Source organism: Carlito syrichta, unplaced genomic scaffold (assembly GCF_000164805.1).
Source record: "Carlito syrichta isolate Samal-C Ts95f unplaced genomic scaffold, Tarsius_syrichta-2.0.1 Scaffold305164, whole genome shotgun sequence".
In the NCBI taxonomy this organism is placed as follows: Eukaryota; Metazoa; Chordata; class Mammalia; order Primates; family Tarsiidae; genus Carlito; species Carlito syrichta.
The window spans coordinates 376,134-399,981 of record NW_007249260.1 but is presented as its reverse complement, the minus strand read 5'-3'; the positions used below and the strand labels follow the sequence as shown (position 1 = coordinate 399,981).

Genomic DNA, 23,848 nt, shown 5'->3' with positions numbered 1-23,848 from the left:
ACCATGCCCGGCTAATTTTTTGACATAGTGTAGAGACAAGGTCTCACCAAGTTGCCCAGGCTGGTCTCAAACCCTGGGCTCAGGCAATCCTCTGGCCTTGGCCTCCCAAAGTGCTGGGATTATAGGCTTAAGTCACCGTGGCTGGCCTCCTTTAACACATTCAAGTGAATAGAGAAAAATTTCTATTAAAGTGACTTAAAAAAACAAAACAAAACACTACCTATTAGACTCATATACTATGGCTTAAAGAATGTCTAAGAATTCTTGCCTCAATGATTCCTTGCAAAACAAGTGAAAATCAAAAGTACAGAGACTCTCTTTAATGATGAACCACTGATAAAAATTATATTTGTAATAACATTTCAATTAAGTGCATTTACTGAGAATGCAAGCTCTAATAAATTTTTATCAGGCTTTCCAATTTACCTGTATTTATAGAATTCAATTCCATTGGCAGTTTTCACATGATTTTTGAAGTAGCTATTGAAATAAAAAACTTTCTTGTATTTTCCAAACTACTGAGGTTTTACATCACTGTGCTTTCTTATATAAAGTCCTTCAGTGTGTGTCATATTTCTTTGAAGAAACAGAGAAATGAAGGCATTCCCACACGCATAATACATTCATAGGGTTTTTCTGAGCAATGAAGGGTTGTCTTCAAATGGAACAGAACAACTAAAGGTCTACCAATTGTTTACACTCACATGTCTTTTCTATACTGAATCCTCCCATGATTTTAAAGAAACACACAAACAGAAAGCTTTACTACATTTCTTACAATTACAGAGTTTTTTTCCCCATTGTGAATCCATTCATGTATTTCAAAGCAACTGGAAAATAGAATCCTACATGTTGTTTTTCACATTCATGAGGTTTTTTGGTTTTTTCTTTTTTTTGCCACAATGAGTTCTTCTAAGTGTACAAAGTAAACTGGAAAAATTGCATGTATTCCTATATTTGTTATATTTGTAAGGTTTCTCTCTAAAGGAAGTTTTTTTTTTTTAAGAATTTTTTTTTTTTGAGTTGGAGTCTCACTCTGTCACTCTGTCACCCAGACTGGAGTGCAGTGGCCGCTCCTGGCCACCGCAGCCTCGCCTTGTTGGGCTCCGGCGATCCTTCCGCCTCAGCCTTCCAAGTAGCCGGAATTACAGGCATGCGCTACCACGCCCGGCTGATTTTTTTTTTATTGTAGAGATGAGGTCTCACTGCCCAGGTGGGTCTCGAACCCGCGGGCTCAGGCAATCCACTCATCTCAGCCTCCCAAAGGCGTGGGATTACAGGCTGAGCCACCGAGCCCAGCGGTGAAAGTTTTTTTTTTTTTTAATGTGATCTAATGGAACTAGAACATCTAAGGGTTTTACCACATTTCTTTTTTTTTGAGTCGGAGTCTCACTCTGTTGCCCAGACTGGAGTGCAGTGGCTGCTCCCGGCCACCGCAGCCTCAACCTGCTAGGCTCTGGCGATCCTTTCGCCTCAGCCTCCCAAGTAGCCGGAACTACAGGCGCGCGATACCACGCCCGGCTAATTTTTTGATTTATTGTAGAGATGAGGTCTCGCCAAGTTGCCCAGGCGGGTCTCGAACCCGCGGGCTCAGGCAATTCACTCACCTTGGCCTCCCAAGGTGCGGGATTACAGGCTGAGCCACCAAGCCCAGCCACCACATTTCTTACATTCATGACGTTTTTCACCACATGTAAGATTTCTCATGTTTTCTAAGGGAACTGGAAAAACTGAAGGCTTTACCACATTTCTTACATTCATAGGGTTTCTCTCCAGTATGTGTTCTTTCATGACTTCGAAGAGCACTAGAAGTAGTAAATGATTTATTACATTCCTTACATCCATAGGGTTTCTCTCCAGTATGAGTTCTTTCATGTTCACAAAGGTTACTGGAATATTTGAAGGCTTTCCCACATTGCTTACACTCATAGGGCTTTTCTCCACTGTGAGTCCTTTCATGTACTCGAAGAACTTTGGAATATCTGAAGACTTTGCTACATTTTGTACATTCATAGGGTTTTTCTGCAGTATGAGTTCTTTCGTGGCTTCTAAGGGCACTAGAAGAAGTAAATAATTTCCCACATTCCTTACATTCACAGGGTTTCTCTCCAGTATGAGTTCTTTCATGTTGTCGAAGGGAACTGGGAAAAGTGAATGATTTTCCACATTCCTTACATGCATAGGGTTTCTCTCCAGTATGAGTTCTTTCATGTTCACGAAGGTAACTGGAATAATTGAAGGTTTTCCCACAGTGTTTACATTTATATGGTTTCTCTTCAATGTGAGCGCTCCGAAACATTTGAAATAAATGGGGAAAATTAAAGGCTTTCCCATATACTGCAGATAGATAAGGTTCATTGGCAGTGTGTGTTACCATGTGTCTTTCAACACTTGTGAAAGAGATGAAAGCTTTCCCACATCGCTTACATTCATACAGCTTCTCTGGACATTCTTCACACTCAAATAGTTTATGTTCAGGGTGAGACAGGATGTGTCTATGAAGGGCTGAATGACATATGAAGACTTTTCCACACACATTGCATTCACACGGTTTTACTTGAGTAGAGATATTCTTATCCAGATTAAGATTTGGATTCTGGTTGAAGGTTTCTCCATACTGACTACCTTCTTTACTTTCACACAATCTCTCTACCACATGACTTCTGTAAAAAATGACAAACACATTATGAATGGTTGGTTTGTTAGTAATTTTCAATTTATTAATATATCTTAGACTTAACATTGCTACCAGTAACAGAAAAGAAAAAGTACAAGTCTTCTGCCATATCTAAATTGTTTGAGATAAACAAAATGATTACTCTAAGACACAGGTCCCCCATTGCTATTATCATAACAATGATATTCAAATATGTAGTTCCGGTAGAAGTATTTCCAAGTAAAATATTTTGGCAACACCAAATATCTGTTACATTAAAGTATAGCTTTTTGGTGAAAAATTTCTAAACATAAATTTCCAGTGGTGCTTGCTTTATTTGCTTATTTTCAAAAAGTTATGACATGTTAAGATTACTTCAAGGGACTCTGTTTACTCTTTTTAGTGCAAATTACCTTAGGTTTCTCCCAGCATGTTTGAAATGATCTTCAATAATCTGGTCTTCCTGTTTGTTTCCTAAAATATACACCCATGAAATTATTATGAATTATTGGATATTGTAGAAAAATTACAAGAATCAAGGTTCATTGTATACTACAACCATGCCTGATTTATTCACCAAGGTATTCTTTCTCCACAGCCCAAATCATGGAACAGCATTGTTGACCATGAATCATTTGTTTTCTAATTCACTGAGTGAAAAAAAATGTTATTTTTACCTATAGAAGCCAGGTTTCTGAAAGTCTCCTGCATCACATCTCTGTAGAGATTCTTTTGAAAAGGATCCAGCAAAGTCCACTCCTCCTCAGTGAAGGTCACAGCCACATCCTCAAAAGTCACAGAGTCCTAGAATATCCCACGTATGTGGAGAAGAGGATGGGTGAGACTGACAGTACTGGGAATTTGTACTCAATTCATAAGATTGTAGCATTGCTCTGTGGACTTCAAACATTTCTTTCAGGATTTGGTTGTCAGAACTTTTACTCTTTGCACTTATTTCCTCTCCCACTCACCAATTCTCATGCTAAAACTCAAACAATATGGAAAGTCAACAGCAGAGTAGGAATACCTTTCTCACTGGTGAGTACAGGGAGTAACACATGCTGTAAGAAATTAAGTCACTCCTAATTTCTCTGTGTAGATTATATCTCTAGAGCCTCTTATAACGAAATCCTACTATTTTTTGTACATAAGAGTTAGTATTAACAGATCTAAGACTATTAATCCTTAGAAATGTCTGCTCACAAAGTTTGATCTTTGCTGATATCAGGGAACTTAGATTTTTCAAGGAATTCCATTACCCTAAAGTGATAAAAGCAGCTCACAATACTTAAACAACTTTATGCAAACAATATATTACATGCTAAAATGCCAGTTTTCCTTCCAAAAATCTTATTTCATTCCATTGTTACAGCAGTGGTAGATAATATTCTACACATGTCATCACAATTATCTGAGGAATTGAAGCTATCCATGTGATTACACCAGGAGAGAATATTTGGAAACGCAAAAGTGATTTACTCCAGACAAAATTAAATCAAGTTTTAAATAAGACCAAGAGTTCAATATTGGATGATCCAAACAAAGCAAATTTAAAACTTCTACTGGGTAATATCAAAGTAGAAGGAAAATAATGAAAAGATGACCCATGTTCTTAGAAAAAATGTAATGTCATCAAGATGTCACCTCTTCCAAATAATATCCTTAGATAATTCCATAAATTATTTTAGTACTCAACAAAAAGTACTTTTCTAAACCTAATACAAATAACAATGTCAGCCAGGCTCGGTGGCTCAGCTTGTAATCCCAGCACTTTGGGAGGCTGAGGCGAGTGGATTGCCTGAGCCTGTGGGTTTGAGACCCACCCTGGCAACTTGGTGAGACCTCGTTTCTTCAATAAATCAAAAACTAGCCAGGAGTGGTAGCACGTGCCTATAGTTCCGGCTACTTGGAAGGCTGAGGCACAAGGATTGCCAGAGCCCAGCAGGTTGAGGCTACGGTGGCTGGGAGCGGCCACTGCACTCCAGTCTGGGCAACAGAGTGAGACTCCAACTCAAAAAACAAAACAAAACAAATGTCTAACAACTGTAAAAGTCTACTGAACAACAGAGTGATGGCTTGCTGAAGATATATCCAGAATTTTCAAACTATAATATTCAGGACAGCACAGTATGAATAAAGAGGCAAATATATTAGAGAGAGAATATATTTATATTTTGCGCTGAAATTTATATGTAAAGTTAGTTAATGAAGCAGGCATTCTAAAATACTGGAAAACATTTTTTTTTTAAAGCACTTAAAAATGGGGTGGAGCAAATTGGTACCTAATTTTCAAAAATGTGTTGCATTCCTAGCTATTCCGTAAACAATAATCAATTTATTTACTTTCAAGTGTGAAAGATAAAAGGATACTTTCAGATAAATATATTTTTTGACAGAAAAACACACACATTGTTTGTACAATAAAAAGTTTAGCAATAAAGGAATTGACACATTCAAATATACTAAAATTAAGAATATTAAAAGACAAAAAACAGCAAACAAAAATCTGTAATACATTCAACATAAAAGTATTAGTGTGAAAGGTACACGTGAAATGAACATGATTTAAAAACAGGGAAATAAGCAACACATATTTTTAAAAGATGAAAGACCACATATGAAAAAAAAAGTCCATGTCTGGTTATGAGAAAATAGTCAAATAAAATGTCAGGGAGATGCCATTTGACATTGATTAAAAGAAAAAAAGTTAGTCAATTAGAGAATTCCATGTGCTGATAGCCACAGAAAACAAAGTTATGCATGAATGAAGGAGTTAATTGATACAACCCATTCTACTTCTTGTAATTTGAACTTTACCACAATTTACAGCACAGTAATTTTTCATAAATGTCCAGAAAAATCAGCATATCTGCACTTTGAGGCTTGACAAAAAATAACAGTGTTATTTTTCCAAGAGCAAAAAATAAACTTAAGAAAGCCCAAATGCCATAACCACTAGAATGGATGACTGAATTGGATGCTCCAAGCACTAGTATGTGTGAAATATACTGAGGCAAGGAAATCAACAAACTTTTTCATTTAGTTCCATAAATACTCATTTACAGATTAAAAAGAGGCAAAATTAAAAGAGCATTGGGAACTGAGTAACAGATGGTAAACATACAAAAGATAGCTAAAGAATCAGAACCAAGAGGCAAGACTGAGGAGACCATCAGCAAACTCAATGACTGCCCTAGGTTCAGTTGCAAATCTTGGTAGTTCCAAAGCTGTTTCAACTATTGTTACTAAAACTTACAGTAAATATTTTATTCATTTCATTTTTTTGGTGACTATACTTCATCATTAAAATTCTTTAAAAAGTAATTAAAGTTGAAAATAACATAATTCATAGCTTTCTCTCTCCTGTAATGTGGTGAGTTTTAATTTACATATTTGGCCGAAAGAGAGGAAAGAGAGCAGCATGGCTCAAAGGACTAGCTCCTCAGCAGCAGCAGGTCAAAGTGCATGTCAGATAACAGGAAGCAGAGCATGCTAGCACATCAGAGCAAGGGAAGACAGATCACAGGGTAATGGGAACTGTCCACAACAACTGCTCAAAGGGCTGCTATGGTCACCTTCAGAAATATGTTTTGAAAAGGTTGGAAATTATTCTGTCAATGGCATTTGTAAGTATTGTAGGGAGGCCTCTCTAGGTGGTCTGACATGGCCTGAGTGAGCAAGAAAAGGAGCCTGGTCTGGGTTTTCTACCGAGGGTAGGTAGAAAACTAGGGTGAGAATTCACTTCCATGAGCAAGGGTCTGCTGCCAGTATCAAAAGAGGGAGTACCCAGGTTTTTTCTCACCATACTCATTTGAAGCCACAAATGATAGAAAGGGAATTTATGATGAAAAATGACAGCAATCAACCACCAAAAATGGGGGAGACATACTTCTGATTTCTATTTGGCAATTAAGAACATGGAAGGCACCATTTACATCCACAAAAGTAAAAAGCAAACACACTGAAATCAACATTTCTCAGATACATCTGAGAGTTAAGTTCACAGGACAAACCACCACTCCACATTGAAGAAACAGAAAGGTATATCCAGGGAATCATCACTTAGAAAGTTATAAGAAATTTCTGTGAGAAGCAGTACAGGTATAAGAAAACCTTAACTTCCCACAGGCAAGTTGCTGAAGTGTGAGAGTGTTCAATTATATGGGTCCCCACAAATTTCCAAGTTTTACTTTCAGCATCTCTCAGTGAAGATCACAGAAAAATTGCTTCTGGCTTCCAGTAAGTGGAAGGGAAACATAGCCATTTTCAAGTGTGCCCAAATAATTATGCTCTTACCATTGTTGTCTTCAAAAGAAACAATTTCTCAAAAGCCTAACTGAAATTTTACCAGAGCTAAACCTTCTGTGTTAAGGGAAATACCTAATTCCATTCTCATTTTACCTTCCTCACTCAACTAAAGAGGATTAAGGACTGAGAAGAACTTATGAAAGTCATAGGGAAACACAGGCTTCCTAAAAATGAGGCTAAAGCACAGGTCAAATTGCTTCCACCCACCCCACATCTTACTATCACGTGAATAGCAGAGAACACACAAAATAACAGCAGAACCAATGCAAAAAAGTATATGCTTCTGACCTTATTAAAAGAGTATGATAACAAACTGGATAACATTGATGAGGTGAACATCTCTAGTAGCACACAACAAGCTGGGCATGGTGGCTCATTCCTGTAATCCCAGCATTTTGGGAGGCGAAGGCAAGAGGATTGCCTGAGCTCAGGTGTTCAAGACCAGCCTAAGCAACACATTGAGGCCTCGTGTCCACAATAAATCAAAACATTAGCCAGATGTGGTGGCGTGCACCTGTAGTTCCAGCTACTTGGAAAGCTGAGGCAGGATTGCTGGGGTCCCAGCAGGATGAGGTTGTGGTGCCCATAAGCATGCCACTGCACTCCAGTCTGGACAACAGAGTGAGACTTTGACTCCAAAAAAAAGGAGAAACACACAACACACAGAGAATGACTCATCAAGTAATAGAAAATATAAACAGACCTACAGTTGTAAAAGACTGAGGAAGAAATCACCCTCCCTCCCCCACTAAAGAATAAAAACCCAAGACCAAACAGTTACACTACTGAAACCTACCACACATTTAAATAATTAGTACTACTCCTCAAACTTGTTAAAAATACTGAAAAGAAGCTGGGCTCAGTGGCTCAGCCTGTAATCCCACGTCTTTGGGAGGCTGAGGTGAGTGGATTGCCTGACCCTGCGGGTTCGAGACCTGCCTGGGCAGTGAGGCCTCATCTCTACAATAAATCAAAAAATCAGCTGGGCGTGGTAGCACATGCCTGCAATTCCGGCTACTCGGAAGGCTGAGGCGGAAGGATCACCGGAGCCCAGCAGGCGAGGCTGCGGTGGCTGGGAGTGGCCACTGCACTCCAGTCTGGGCGACTGAATGAGACTCCAACTCAAAAAAAAAAAATACTGAAAAGGAAGGGGCACTTCTAAATTCATCCTATGATGTCAAAATCAACTGATACCTAGAACAAAGACAACCAGAAAAATAAACTGCAGACAAATGTCCTTTATAAATGCTGGAAGAAAAATCCTCAAATAAATATTAGTAAACCATATAAGAAAGACTATGCACCATGACCAAGTGAGATTTACCACCAACATGCAAGGATGGCTCAATACACAAAAATCAATTAATACAATCCCCAACATTAAAAATATGACTAAATACCACAACCACCACAATTTATACCAAAAAAGCATCTGATAAAATACAAGACTCATTCATGACAAGTACACACAACAAACCAGGACTAGACAAAAACTTTATTATTCATATAATAAAGATAATATAATAAAAGTCCATAAGAACCTGATCACAATGGTGAAATATAAAAAAGTTTTCACTAAGATCAGGAACAAGGCAAGATATCTGCTTTCTCCACTTCCATTCAACATAGTACTGTAAATACTAGTCACAGCAATTACATGGAAAAAAAGGAAGAAAGGCAGGCAGGTAGGCATGCAACGTCAGAAAAGAAGTAAGAGATGCAAACATAGAAAAAAAAAAAAAGAAAAGCCATAGGATACAAACAACATAAGATAATCAGTTGCCTTTATATACACTAATCTGAAAAGAAAATTAAGAATACAAAACCATTAGCAACAGCATTGAAAAAAATAAAATGCTCAGGAGTTAACCAAGAAGACAAAAGATTTGTATACTAAAAACTACAAAATGTTGCTTTGAAAAATTAGAGAAGGTACAAATAGAAAGACATCGTCTGTTTATGTGGTAGAAGGCTTAATATCGTCAACATCTCAAAATTACCAAAAGTGATCTACAAATTTAATTAAATCCTTATCAAAATCTCTATGACTATTTTTTTTTTAACAGAAATAGTACCATACTAAATTCATATGACCTCTCAAGGAATTCCAAATAACCAAAATATCTGAAAAAGAACAAAGTTGAAAGCCTTAATCTCCCTGATTTCAAAACTTACTCAAAGTTATAGTAATCAAAGTAGTGTGGTACTGGCATGAAGAAGAGACACACATACCAATTAAACAGAAAAAAAAATCCAGAAAGATACCCTTACATATATAACATGATTTTCAACAAGGTGCCAGGATCACTCAGGGGGAAAAAGGGTGTTGTGAAAACTCAATATTCAAATATAGAAATATGTAGTTGACCCTTGCCTTACATTAAATATAAAAATGGATCAAAGATCTAAAAGTAAGAGATAAAACTAAACAAATCTTAGAAGAAAATATAGGGCAAATGTTTCACAACACTGGGTTTTATGATGGCTTTTGCATATAAAACCACAAGCTTGATCAACAAGAGAAAAAAAAAGACATCTGACTTCAAGTAAACTAAAAACGCTGGCCCTTTGGAGACATCATAAATAGTGAAAAGATAACACATATTATAGAAAACATCTGCAAATCACTTATCTAGAAATGTATTAATAATATTCAGAACATATATAAACTAAAAGCATGTGACAAATTTTAATGTCCCTTCAAGGTGAAAACACTCAACAAGCTAGGAATAGGTCTTTCTCAGTATACTACAAGGCATCTATGAAAACCCCACAGCTAAAAGCACGTGACATTAAAAGACGGACAAACAAGTGTCTGCTCTTGCCATTTCTACCCAACACAGGAAGGGAGGTGCTGACAAGGAAATTAGGCAAGAAAATGAAGTAGAAGTATTACAGATTTTAAAGCGCACACACAGAGGCCACAGACATGATACAAAATCAGACTTTGTCACTGCATATACAGGTGGGGACACCCAGATACAGACATACAAGCTCACTAACCCTCAGAGATAATGGCCCAAAGATACCAATAGATTCTCAGAGAGGCACACCAAGCTCAGGTCTTTGATTTCTCTACCACCCTTCCTTGCCTGTTTCCTAGAATGTCAGCTTCAAGCAGACATACATATTTAGTCACTTTTATTCACTGTAGTACTTACTAGGAGGTTACATAGAAAGAGATTAATTATTTACTGTGTATCTGACAAAGGCCTAACATCTAAGATCACAAGGAACTCAAACATGTTGAAAAGAAAAAAAAAACACCCCATTACAAAGTGGGCAAAAGACATGAATAGACACTTCTCAAAAGAAGACACACAAGCAGCCAACAGATACATGAAAAAATGCTCAGTCTCACTAGTCATCACAGAAATGCAAATTAAAACCACACTGAGATACCACCTAGCTCCAGTCAGGATGGCCATCTTCAATAACCCAAAAAACAGCAGATGCTGGAGAGGATGCAGGGGAAAAGGAATACTTCCACACTGTTGGTGGGAGTGTAAACTAGTACAGCTTCTGTGGAAAACAGTTTAGTGATTCCTAAAAGGTCTAAAAATCGACCTTCCATATAACCTTGCAATCCCCCCACTGGTAATATACCCAGAGGAATGCAAATAACTCTATGAAAAAGATACCTGCACATGCATGTTGATTGTAGCATTGTTTACAATAGTAAAAACATGGAACCAATCATGCTGCCCACTGAAAGAGGACTGGGTTAAAAGAAAATGTGGCACATATACACTATGGAATCTTATGCAGCCATAAAGAAGAACAAAATTATGAACTTTGCGGCAACTTGGATGGACTCAGAGTCTATCATACTGAGTGATCTAGCACAGAAACAAAGAACTGAATATCACATGTTCTCACTCATAAGTGGACCCTGAACAATTATAATACTATAAGATAAGGATTGTCAGGAGTGAGAAATTGGGGGGGGGGCGCATATTGGCCGTAGTGGGATTCTGCGGGGGTGGGGCACACATCAACAAGGGTACCTTCATAATGAAGATTTGTATACTGAACCTGAATTGTACCCCACATCTCTAAAAGAGAAAAAAAGAAAATTTTAAAAATATAATCAACATGTAGATAACTTATTTTAGCTTAATTTCTCCAATGATTCTCTATAAGATTGCAGTAATTATGCTTATTTCTATAAGACTCAAATAAATCCATCTAAAATAAAAATAAAATTTTTAAATGTATTTTAAAAAAAAGAGATTAATACTTGATAAAAGCCTGTAATCCAAGCACTTAGGGAAGGCGAGGCAGGATTACTTGAGCCCAGGATTTCGTGTTCAAGACCAGCCTATGTAATATAGCGAGACCATGTCCTTATTAAAAATAAATAAATAAATAAATAAATAAATAAGAAATACCTGACAAATCACTGGGCTCAAACACACATACACTTACTGATTTTATACAAATGTCATCATAAGCCCAAATCTACTTGATTTTCAGAGAGCCACATCCCATGTGGTAGCAGGACATCGCCTTAACCTCAAATCAATTCCAAAAGGCTAGTTTACCCAAATGAGTTGAAAATGTAGGTCCACATAAAAACCTGTATAAGGATATTCATAGCAGCATTGCTCATAATTTTCAAGACGTAGCAGCAATCAAAATGAGGATGTGTTCACCAGGGTTGAAGATACAAAAATAAATACATAAAAATAAACTATATTTCTATACACTTGAAATATGTGAAAATGGAGGAAAAAAATCAATTTACAATAGCACCCAAACAATAAATATGTAGGAATAAATTTAACAAAACACACTGAAAACTACAAACCTTGCTGAAATTAAAGATCTAAATAAATGGTAGATCATACCATGTTCATGGATTAGTAGGCTTAACAGTATTATTATTATTATTTTAGTTGGAGTCTCACTCTGTCGCCCAGGCTGGAGTGCAGTGGCACACTCACAGTCACTGCAGTCTCAACCTACTGGGCTCAAGTAATCTTTCAGCCCCAGCTTTCCAAGTAGCTGAAACTACAGGCATGCACCATCACACCCAGCTAATTTTTTGATTTATTGTAGAGATGAGGTCTCACCAAGTTGCCTAGGCTGGTCTCGAATCCGTGGGCTCAGGCAATTCTCTCACCATGGCCTCCCAAAGTGCTGAGATTATGGGTATTAGCCACCGTGCCTGGCCCCTAACATTATTAAGGTGGTAATACTCCTTGAAGCAATCTACAGGTTTAATATAATTCCTATCAGAATTTCAGATGACTACCTTGTAAAAATTGAAAAGCTAATGCTGAAATTCATATAGAATTACAAGGGACCCTGAATATTACAACCTTGCAAAAGAGAAAAGCAGGAGGACTTACATTTTACAATTTCAAAACTTACTTCAAAGCAACAGTAAGATTTAATGTTGTTATGACACAAAGAAAGTAATTTAGATCAATGAAATACAAGACAGCTCAGGAAGAATGATGGCAGCAACATGGTAGTGTGAGCCAGTCCAAACATTCTTTCCTTCACAGACACATGAAAAACAAGCAGAACTGTCAGGAACAACTTTGTCAAAATCTGGAAAACCAGCAAACGTGAATACAGAATCAAGAACAATAAAAAACTTTAGAAGAGCCTTTTAAAGTTTTTACTTTTCCTTGTCCCAACTTCTTCCCAAGTTGATGCCAGTATTGAAAACAGAATCCCAAGTTTCCTAATGTGAGACCTCAGTCACTAGTCCCACAGGGAGAAGAGTATATGGAATTTGTAAACTATTACATTTTTATGATGCAATCTGTTTGGGAGCTACCCAAAGGTCTGAAACAATGCTCTCTTCTCTGTTCTAAGACAAAAATAATCACTGTGGAAAATTGGCAGGAATTGTTTGAGAATGTTGTTAAGTACACAAAAAGCCTGCAGCTGGCTGGAACAGTAGATTATGGTTCACAAAACCTACAGTAAAAATCTGAGACAGTATTTACAAGCAGCAGGCATACTGGGGAACTGAGAAAGCTGTGTGCATGTCCAGAAATACACACCCACCTACTCCACACCTCCCTCCCGCCCCCACATACACATTCACAGAAAAGACTTAGCATACCTTCACTTTCAGCACTGGTTGGCCTTCAAGCTAGTTCAGTAGGAAATGAAGGCTAAAGCGGAATTTTAAACAGTCTGACTACAAATTAAAGGAATGCCCCATCACAGAGCCATATATAAAAACTGGAAGAGGTGAGAGGTTTTGTTTGTTTCTTCTTTTTCTTTTTGTTGGTTTCTCTTGCCCATGCCAGTTCTGGCATGTTTCCCTTTCTTTCCTCTCTTCTTTTTGTAATAACTTTTGTTTTAAAACTTTAAAAAGTTCGGGCGCGGTGGCTCGAGCCTGTAATTCCAGCACTTTGGGAGGCTGAGGTGAGAGGACTGCCTGAGCACTAGGGGTTTGAGACCAGCCTGGACAACATGGTGAGATTTCGTCTCTACAATAAATCAAAAAATTAGCTGGGTGTGGTAGCACACACCTGTAGTTCCAGTTACTTGGAAGGCTGGGATGGAAGGATCACCAGAGCCCAGCAGGTGGATGCTGGGGTGGCCGTGAGTGTGTCACTGCACTCCAGCCTGGGTGATGGAGTGAGACGCCAACTCAAAAAAAATAAAATAAAATAAAGGAAAAAAGAAAATTTCTGCTAAATCATTGGCTGTATAAAATCTAAAGGAACAATAACTTCAATGACTACATAAAAAAGTAATAGTGTCTCTTCAAAAATACTTTGGCAAAGTATTTTCTAAACTATGAAAAACTGCAGCCTTTAACAACAGTGACAAACAGAGAGCAAGGGGGAGAAACTGATTTCTAGAGTTGTAATATTTAAATACCAACTTTTTTCCTACATCAAAAAATTACAAAAGAATACAAACAGGAAAATGTGGCTCATCAAAGAAAAAAAATTACTTTAGCTAAACTGTATGAGAACTCAAGATAATAGACTTAATAGACAACAACTTTAAATCAACTGTCTTAAGTTCTTAATAGGTATGTGCCTAAAACAGAAGGTCAAATAATATGAGGTAGGGACTGGACATGTGGCTCACACCTCTAATTCCAGCACTTTAAGAGGCCAAGGTGGACATATTCCTGGAATCCAGGAGTTTGAGACCAGCCTATGCAACCAGCCTATGCAACATAGTGAAATCTCATCTCTACAAAATATAAATAAATTAGCCAGGTGTGGTGGTGTATGCCTGTAGTTCCAGCTACCCAGGATGCTGTGGTGGCAGGATCACCTGAGTCCAAAGGGCTGAGGTTGCCATGAGCCATGATTGTCATATTCATGCCACTGCACTCCAGCCTGGGTGACAGAGTAAGGCCCCAACTCAAAAAAAAAACAAAAAACAAAAAAAAATTATCACATATATATATATACATATAAAGCATGAGGCAATAACTTTCAAAACTACAAGGAAAAACAGAGAAATCCACAATTATACTGGGAGGTATCAACACACCTCTATCAGTAACTGACAGATCAAGTAGGCAGAAACTCAGTAAAATTTACATCAGTAGCAATATCAATCAAGTACATTTAATTGATATTTATAGAATAATTCAACTAACAACTGCTAAGCACACATTTTTCTCAAGAATATATGGTATATTCACCAAGATAAGTTATTTCTGTGATATAAAACAGAACTCAGCAAATTTTTTTTTTTAAACTAGTAAACATACAAACAACAAATGGGACTTAAATTGGAAGTCAGTAACTGAAACCTACTTTGAAAACACCCAAGCCAGGCTCGGTGACTCAGCCTGTAATCCCGCGCCTTTGGGAGGCTGAGGTGAGTGGATTGCCTGAGCCCGCGGGTTCGAGACCCGCCTGTGCAGCAAGACCTCATCTCTACAATAAATCAAAAAATCAGCCTGGGCGTGGTAGCGCATGCCTGTAATTCCAGCTACTTGGAAGCCTGAGGCGGAAGGATCACCAGAGCCCAGCAAGCGAGGCTGCGGTGGCCGGGAGCCCCCACTGCACTCCAGTCTGGGCGACCGAGTGAGACTCCAACTCAAAAAAAAAAGAAAAGAAAACACCCAAATGTTGGAGATTTACCTTCAAAGTTCCAAAATAACACACAGGTCAAAGAGAAGTCTCAAAAGAAATTATTTCAAAGGGAATTAAAGTACAGCTTATACATATTTGTGGAATGCAGCCCAAGCAGTGCTTTGGGAAATTTATAGCATTGAAAGCATGCACCAGGGGGGAAAAAAAAAGATCTAAAATCAACATCCTAAGCTTTCACTTTAACAAACTCAAGAAAAGAAAGGAGGGTAAACCTAGATCAAGCATAGAGAAATAACAGTTACAGAAGACATCAGTGAAGCTGCAAACAAGAAATTAATAGAGAAAATCAATAGCACAAGCTGGTTCTTCATAAAAATCAATAAAATGGATAAGTCTATAGCCAGACTTTAAAAAAAAACACAAAAATTACTAACCAGACATATGAAAGAAGGGGCATCACTGCTAGTCCTCTGGATGTAAAAAGAAAGAACGATTATTATGAACTTTTCCATGACCACTAATTTGATCACTTAGATGAAATGGACCAAATCTTTGAAGAAACAATTTCCAAAAATTTACACAAAGAGAGATAAAAAACATGAATAGGTCTATATATATTAAAGAAATTGGATCAATAAAATAATAACTGACCAAAAAGGAAGGGTAGACCCAGATGGTTGCACTGATGAATTCTGTCAAACACATATTCTCTTCAATATCTTCTAGAAAATAGGAGTGAACACTTCCTAATTTATGTTATGAGAACATTACTCTATGACTGGGATACATTACACTCCCCCCAAAATGACAGTCCAGTAAGTCTCATAATTATAATTATAGATGTAAAAATGGTCAGTCTAAAAACAGAAACAAAAAAGTACACACCTCCAACCACCTGGGAATTACAGTCTGAAGTTTCTGCTTCCCAGTAAAGGCTATTCACTTAGTTTTAAGAGAAAAAAATACTTAGTATTTGAAGAGTCCAGAAAAATGATTCAAACGTGTATTTATGTTTATAGGACAGAAGGAAATTATAAGGTATTTCTATTTTATACTTCAACAGAGAAAGTAAAAGTATCTATCTGTTCCAAACATTAATCATGCTGTTTATTAGACGTCACAGACATGGGGTTGTCCAGTGTGTGCCCAGACGCCGGAGGAGTCCGTACCTCAGGAGAGCTGTCCGCATTTGACCCTCTTCACGGTACCGTGTCGCACACAACTTGCTCCAAATGGGCAACTTACTCAGTAAATTCTGTCCCTGCGCCCACTGCCTGCCTCTGCTGGGCCGCTGTGAGCCAGCTGCTTCACTGGCGATTCTGACCCGTCGGGCCTGGACCACACCGCTGACGCCACCCTGCCGCCACGCCAGGGCTCCCTGCACCACCCGTGTCTACCGTGGACTGTTCAATGGGCGCAGGGGCCGTACACTACCACCAGCCGGCTTTTACATCGCCCCTGGGATGTGGGTCCACTCCCACAGGACACGGGCGCCTCTGGCCTGTGTTCTGGGAGCAGCCCCCAAAGAAGCACGTGCTGTTCGCTTGGAACACCGTGACTTTCGGACACTCGAGGATCCCTTCTCCCGGCCGCAAGTGCACCCTCCTGCAGTCACCACCACCGAAGCAGGTCGGGGCTGTGAAGCCCTTAGCATCCTGTCTCCCGAAGGAGAATGGACTCGTGAAGGAAGAAGATCTTGTGGAGGCCAAAGGGCAGGATGGGAAGAGAAAGGCCCCTCCCAACAACTCTAAGGGGTCAGACTTGCCTAAGCTCCTGGAGGCTCAGGGAAGCCCGCTTCCTTCCGCTGCCTTCTAACGTCCCTGGAAGGAACACACCATCTTAAATACTCCAAAGACAACCGGAGGGAGGAGACCCGGGTGTCTCTGACCGGACTCCTCCTCCAAAGACTTTATCGTCTCCATCTCGCACAGCCCTGCTGGTGGTGACCTGCCTTTGGGGAAACCTGATCCAGAGCCAAGAATGCTCACAGACTCAACCTCAGAGTGATCCCTGTTGCCGGAGGAGTGGGCCAAGGATGTGCTGGATGAAGGCGATCCACTCAACTCTCCGGGCATGCTGATGTTGGACAAAGAAATGTGGGGCAAAACGCCTGCAGATACGCCCCGTCAAGGAGCTCTACTCCACTCACAGATGCCGATCATAGGCCGTACAAAAGGAAAATGTCGATTCCACTGCTATTGCCACTGCCACTGCTGCTGACACCTCCACTGCAACTGGTGCGGGAGAGACGTGAGCTGCCCCCATGTCAGCTTCCCTACGTAGCAATGGAGGAAGACCTAGGCACTTTGGAGAAGAGTACTGCATGTAGAGGGAACAGAAAAGTCTTGGGAGATAAGAGAGGAGCTTTGGAGGATAAACTGACAGAGGCCACGGCAAACTACAATGCCGGCCAGGCTGCCCCTTTTTTCTCCCCACAACTGATGTGAGATAGAGGTGAACTGCCCCCACCTCCTCAGTTTCCCTTATAGCTATGAAGGAAGACCTAGGGACCTTGGAGAAGAGCATCGGGAGTAAAAGGAACAGACGAATGTTAGTCTACAAGAGGGACACTTTGGAGGACACAAGAGAGGCCATAGCAAACTGCAGTGCCAATCAGCCTGCCCCTTCTTCCTCCCTACCTGCCACTTATACTTCTTTGCAGTTCTTTCAGTTCTTCCTACCACATCTGACTTGGCCCATGTGGATGCTGGGTCTCTTATGGCTATCTCTTCACCTCCTAGCCCTGCTCCCTTCTCGGTCAAGCCTCCCTTCTGCAGAGTGGAGTCTGTATCACCTATGTGTTTAGATGCCCCTTCTCTTTCCTTTCCCACTCCTCTTCCAGTCCATTCCACCAGGACCCCTATTAACCCTGGCAAACAAATCAATTCCACAGCAATCATTTCTACCATGTCAGCCAACGCATTTAGCCGCTTGACCTTGAAGTCTACTTTAGACCCTGGGGTCACTGACATGGACACTACTCCCCCTTGTAAAGCTGTTACTTTCACATCTTCCCCAAATGCCAAGATAAGCTCTTCCCCATTTCCCCAAATCCTGCACAATGCAAGCACACCTGCCTATATCCACCCATCCACATTTATTTTCCGCAGTCCCACCCAAAGTTTAAGCCATCTGTTTGGCCAAAATACCACTCCTATGCACAAATTTGGGACCCTTGATAAACATCAGCAGAGACATTCTCTCTGCGATGTCTCTGTTTTTATGCGCTGTCCCACCATGGCTTCTCCTGTGGTTTCCACGTTCATGAGCAGTGTGTCTGCAGCATCCAAGCCTGCCTTTAGCCCCAGTGCTATGGATACCACTCCTCCTTCACAGGCTCTTATCTTCCGATCTTCCCCTGTGTTCAGGAAAAACAACATTCCATTTTATATGAGGCTTCCTTATTCTGGGAACACGCTACCCAGTGGCAGTATACCCTCAGCCCAAGTCTCTACCAGTTGGCCTATGCAGTCAGTAGGGGGACCAACTGTAACTTCTAGCCATTCATTTAATCCAAGAGATCCCTCTCAGCCCACATTTGGAACCCTTGATGGGCAGCGACAGACTAGCAGAGCCTTCGTTCTGAGGAAACCAGCAAAAGCTAAAGGCTTAATGTCTGCAGCCCAGCTACCCCGTGGCAACAGAGCCTGAGCCCAAATCTCCACCAGTGTGCTTGCAAAATAAGTCAGGGGACCAACTGCAGCTTCTAACCATCTTTTTAATCCAGGCGCTCCCTCTAAGCCTACATTTTGAGCCCCTGATAGGCAGCAGCAGTCTAACAGCTCTTCCATTTTGAGAAACCCAGCAACCCCAGTGGGAGCTAAAGTCCCAACATCTACAGCCCAGCCACTGGTGGGCTGTAGATGATGCAATCAGGTTTTGCAGCTTTGACATTATATTCAGGATTTACCCAGTCAGCCTTTGGTAACAACTCACGCGATTTCCACATTGGCAAGGCCAAGACTTCTTGCTTTAGAGTTGCCACCAGGATGCCTGGCTCTGGGGAAAGTACCTCACCGGTTGCCAACACTACAGGTCCACTGGCGATAATGGGATCTGGAGCCCCTACAGATGGTGGGAGCACTGGGGTTGGCCTGTCTGCCCCAGGCCCCAGTTCCACATCAAAGGCACTCGATCTTGGAGCAGGACTGAGGGCAACACCCAGTACTACTGTTCCTCCATTAGGTGCAGTAGTCTGGGGCCTGAATGACCATAGTATGACTGCTGCAGCAGGAGACACCAGCAACATCTCTGCGTTTGTATATGCTTTCAGTACCACTTGCATTCATGGCACTGGGAACCCATCTGCCAAGAAAACAGGTGGTACCATGGGAGGAGATGGCACCAAACCCACGGTTGAAGGCCCCTGTGCTCCTGCTTTTCATCACTACACAATGTCTGTTTCGCAGTTCCAGCACAGCAACTGGGGCTCACCTGGACAAAGTTCAGGTAATACATCTGATGTGCATATCACTACGCCTTTGATGGGAGGCCCTCGTGTGCCCACCTACCAGCATAGCACTTGGTGCCCACCTACGCAACATACAGATGGCGCGATGGGCAACGGCAGTGTTCCTGCTATAACTGGATATACTCGTGGTCCCCCATCCTCAAAGAGCACCTGAGACCCACCTGGCTAAGCACAGATGGTGCAACAGGGAACAGCATCACACGTTTGTAGGGAGATCTCTAGTCTCCCTTTCACTAAAAACACCAGAAATTCACCCAGCTGGGGTGTTTCTTTTGACTTTAGAGTATCTAGCATTGTTAATGAAATACTTGTTTAGAGACTTCTGGTCAGTGCAGCTGTGCACTGGAAAGAATGCAGCCACTGAGGCACCCTCACACCTGCCAAGAAGGGCTTGATAGGAGCCACCATCCCATTTCTCACTCCAAACATGGATCTCTGCAAAAAAGGAGCCAGACTTCATCCACATATGGTCTCTATGAAGGGACATTGCTCCACGAGGAAGAGGCTTAGTCTCTTCAAGTTCAACTCAACCTGTGTTAATGAGCATGGGGCAGACAAGCCCAGTCACTGTATTTGAGATGCTCCACTGTAAAGCATAAAAGAGACCTGCATGTACCATCAGCTGTGCCCTCCTTGGCTTGACTTTTAACCTGACTGACCAAAGTTCTGAGTTAATTCTGTTGTCTCAAAACTGGCAGGATGCCCCCTGCTATTTACAAGTACTGTTTTTCCCCATTGCCTTAATGGGCCCTTACCTTTCTCACATTATTTAGATAAAAATGTTGTTGTGAATCTGCCAACAAACAAACAAACAAACAAGAAATCATTTAGTAAACAATCATATGTGAAAATTTACAGGAATTGCCAAGCCCTATCTCATAAAATTTAGCATTAAACTACAATGTTCAGATAACAGTATTCAGAACAACATTATCTATGGTCAAAAATCTCCACCCTGCAAGAAAAGAATTCCTCTACAGCGAATCTGTGTCATTCACCAATTTATCTACCATACTTTTGGTAGAAGTGAATTCATTTTTTCCAACAATAATGGAAGAAATATATATATTTTTTTCCTACTTTTTTGCCCTGGGAGCATTCCCAAAGCTAAGTCCTGGATCAATCCTCCTAGAAGAATAGAACTAAGAAACTTACTACACCACTCTGGGGAAGAAAAATATTAATAATAATTTCTTACAAATGGAATATATTGCTAGATATCCGTTTGTTTTGAAATCCACCCCTTGTCTCTTTGGAAATATTTTATCTTTCAAGTTCTATGGATAAAATATATTTTACATTTAATAAAAATCTAAGCTAAAATAAGTAAACAAATCCTTTCTGGATGACAAACTCAGGAAAACATAGGGATGAACACTGACACGTCTGACTCAAGTGTCAAGTCAGGCAATCCTATCACATTAGTCATCCTCCCCATTCCTGCTCAATGAAATGCTCAATAATCACACTCCCAGGAGACACTGTTCTGTGAACACTGTATGCCTGAAGTGCATTTTGCTTTGCAGATTCCTGTGCCACCTCACTGGGGTGGGTCTTCCTTGTCCTTTTGAAATAGTTTTTCTCCATTCACAAGTCTCAGAAAATCCAGAAAGAAGGAATCATTTCTGTCTTTTCTTCTCAATACCAGCACAAAACCAGATGACCATGAAGGCATCTCCAGGGAATGAAAACAGGGGCTGAGGGAAGAAAATCTTAATACGTCAATGATTTGTTTTTCAGATGATGGGTATACTAGGAGACTCCCTTTAGCCCCAGAGTATCCAGCTGCTCTCCTGACAGGCTCCACTCCATACCTCAGGCTGTCCTATGGTAAGAGATGACCCAGGGCTGATATTCACTAGACACTCCAAGAGACAAGGCCACTGTGGGCATCTTGGGTCATCCCCAGACAATTGTGAAACTCAGGACTAGGAAGACAGGAGTGTGGCCGAGGACACAACACCCTGTGAAGTTTGCAAAAGGGAACCTCAACCCAAAGACATTCTGGTAAGGGGTGTGCCTAAGGAAGATACAAGGAGGAAAGACACAGAGATTTCTTACGGTGGAGTGCCAGGGGATAATTCTCTGCTTTCCTCTCAAGTGCAATGTTCAGAAACAGAAAATAAACCGTTAGGAACCACTTACTGCTCCGTGAAGAAAAAAGATAAAACAATTAAAATACTGTGTCTGTTTGAAATGTACAATAAAGAACAAATGTTAATAATGCTTTCAACTGTAGAGGAGAAGCTGGTGTTGAGAACATGGAGAAGGAAATGGAAATTTAGGATTTTACTTCAAGCTCTAGAACTTAGGCTGGGGGAACAGGGCTTTGGATTACAGACTTTGCTTGCCATACATGAGGAAAATGCAAGGAAAACCAGTCCCCCTGTGGAGTGAGTGTTAAAATGATTAAACACAGGTACTCGGGAGGCTGAGGGGGGAGCACAGTTGGGAGTGCTTGAGCCCAGGAGTTGGAGATCCCATATCCAAAATAAATAAATATTTCTTTAAAATAACTAAATAGAAGACATTAGACCGAAGAAGCAGTAGTAACACCTTGATTCCGACCTAAGAAAACCCAAACGAACTCATACATTTCTTGTAAATTAATAAAGGTTAATAAAACGTAGCCTTTACCAACCACAAAGGACCAATTAATCTTTGGTTACATAACCAGGAAATTTCCATCTGGATAGACCAGATAAGGCGACTACATAACTGTCACCAATTACTGAATGTGTTTTGCTTCTTCCTGCGCCTTTTAAAAACCTTTCCTTCAAGTCCCTTCCGTGGACTCCAAACCACAATCCAGGGCTGGGGGCTTTAAGATCCAGAAATCTCCGTTTGCCTAATTAAATAAACTCTTTAACATTTTACTAGTGCCTCAGTTTAATTTTTAAAGGACAAAAGGAGGGACTGGGGACCCACGGACCACAGCTCTTCCCATGAACGAACCCCGCACACGAGCGGGATCCTCCCCGGGACCCTCCCGCCTTCCCCGCACACAAGTGGCATCCTCCAAGGGACGCTCCTGCTGTCCCCGCACACGAGCGGGGATCCTCCCCGGGACTCTTCTACAGTCCCCGCACACGAGTGGGATCCCTCCCGGGACCCTTCCGTCGTCCGGCACAAATCTGAGGGACAAGGGGCTGCGGGTTCAGAGGATTTTGGGAGGGAGGAGTCGCGCAGGGACAAGACAGGACGCTGGGGTCCCGGCTGCCGGCCCAGCCACACCCGAAGTCGGAAGGGACAGAGGGTCGAGCTGCCAGCGAAGAAGCGGGTTCAGACCCCGGGGCTGCCGGAGAGGCCTGGGTCCCGCCAGGCCATTTTCGCTAACCCTCCCTCCTCGGGTCGCCTGCTCCGCACTCACCATTTCCCGCTTCCGGGTGTCCCGGGCCCTCCTTAGGGTCTCCAGAACCTGCAGGTCACAGGGCGACAGATGCCAGGGAAGAGATAACTGGGCCTCCCAGAGTGAAAGAGAGCACGCAAAACAAGTAACCGACCAGGCTGACCAGCAAGGCCAAAGACAAAGGCCCCGCCAGATCCCGGAAGCCGCCCCCTCTTTTCCGGTTGTGCGCCTGGTCATACAAGTACCACCTCAGCGTTCCTGATTGGATGGAACCTCGGGCTCCGCCTTCCTAATGTCTGAGTGACAGGAAAAGCGATCAGACAAGGGACTGAAAGAGGTCAGAATGACAGATTTCTTTCCAATAGGGCTTCTTCCCTGTGCTGAGACCTGGAACCGCTTGGGGGTTATTTGCATTTAACCTTGTATATAAGTTTATATCCACTTATATATATAATATTTAAAATGAAAAGCAATATAATGACAATTATTTTAAAGTTTTAGATTTTATAACCTCCTAGCTTCTGACCAGGCAGCTTGAGTTTTAAAAAGGAAGGCAATCCTTTTAGTAATAATGTGCAATAGAAATAAAATGTGAGCCTCGTTCATCACTTTAACTGTTCTAATAGCAACATAAAAATAAAACCATTATATTGAAATACTTTATTTAACCTAATATGTCCAAAATATTATCTTTTTGATATGTGATCAATATACTATTAATGAAACTTTTTTCTGTATTTTTAGCTTACAGCACATCCAAATTCAGACAGCACAACTGGATGCACATGTCTAGTTTCCCTCTTATTTATGCTAAGGTTGGTCAATGGGTCTGCTCCCTTTATATAATTGTTTAGCATTTATTGATTAGAATTTCCCAATTTTATTTACCTCACTGAGGGTTGCAAATATAGCAGTTTTCTAATTATATTGTATTCTCTGCAGGTATTCTCATTCTTCTCTCAAAAATTGCATTTTCTGGCCGTGCATGGTGGCTCAATCTGTAATCCCAAGCACTTTGGGAGGCCGAGGCG

At 40.9% G+C, this 23,848-nt stretch overlaps 1 protein-coding gene across 2 annotated transcripts; it reads right to left on the bottom strand.

Moving 5' to 3' along the window:
* Nucleotides 1-1,632: 1,632 nt before the first annotated feature.
* Nucleotides 1,633-22,954, bottom strand: LOC103263579 (zinc finger protein 670-like). 2 transcript variants are annotated; one of them, XM_008061247.2, is made up of 4 exons: nt 22,839-22,954; nt 3,334-3,460; nt 3,070-3,130; nt 1,633-2,663 (listed from the first exon to the last, which is right to left on the bottom strand). In XM_008061247.2, the coding sequence occupies exons 1-4, from the start codon at nt 22,839-22,841 to the stop codon at nt 1,685-1,687; spliced, it is 1,170 nt and encodes a 389-aa protein (XP_008059438.1). In that variant the 5' UTR covers nt 22,842-22,954; the 3' UTR covers nt 1,633-1,684. The 2 variants fall into 2 exon arrangements, with proteins under 2 accessions (XP_008059438.1, XP_021569699.1); XM_021714024.1 differs by having other exon boundaries at nt 1,633-2,660.
* Between the last annotated feature and the right edge of the window lie 894 nt (nt 22,955-23,848).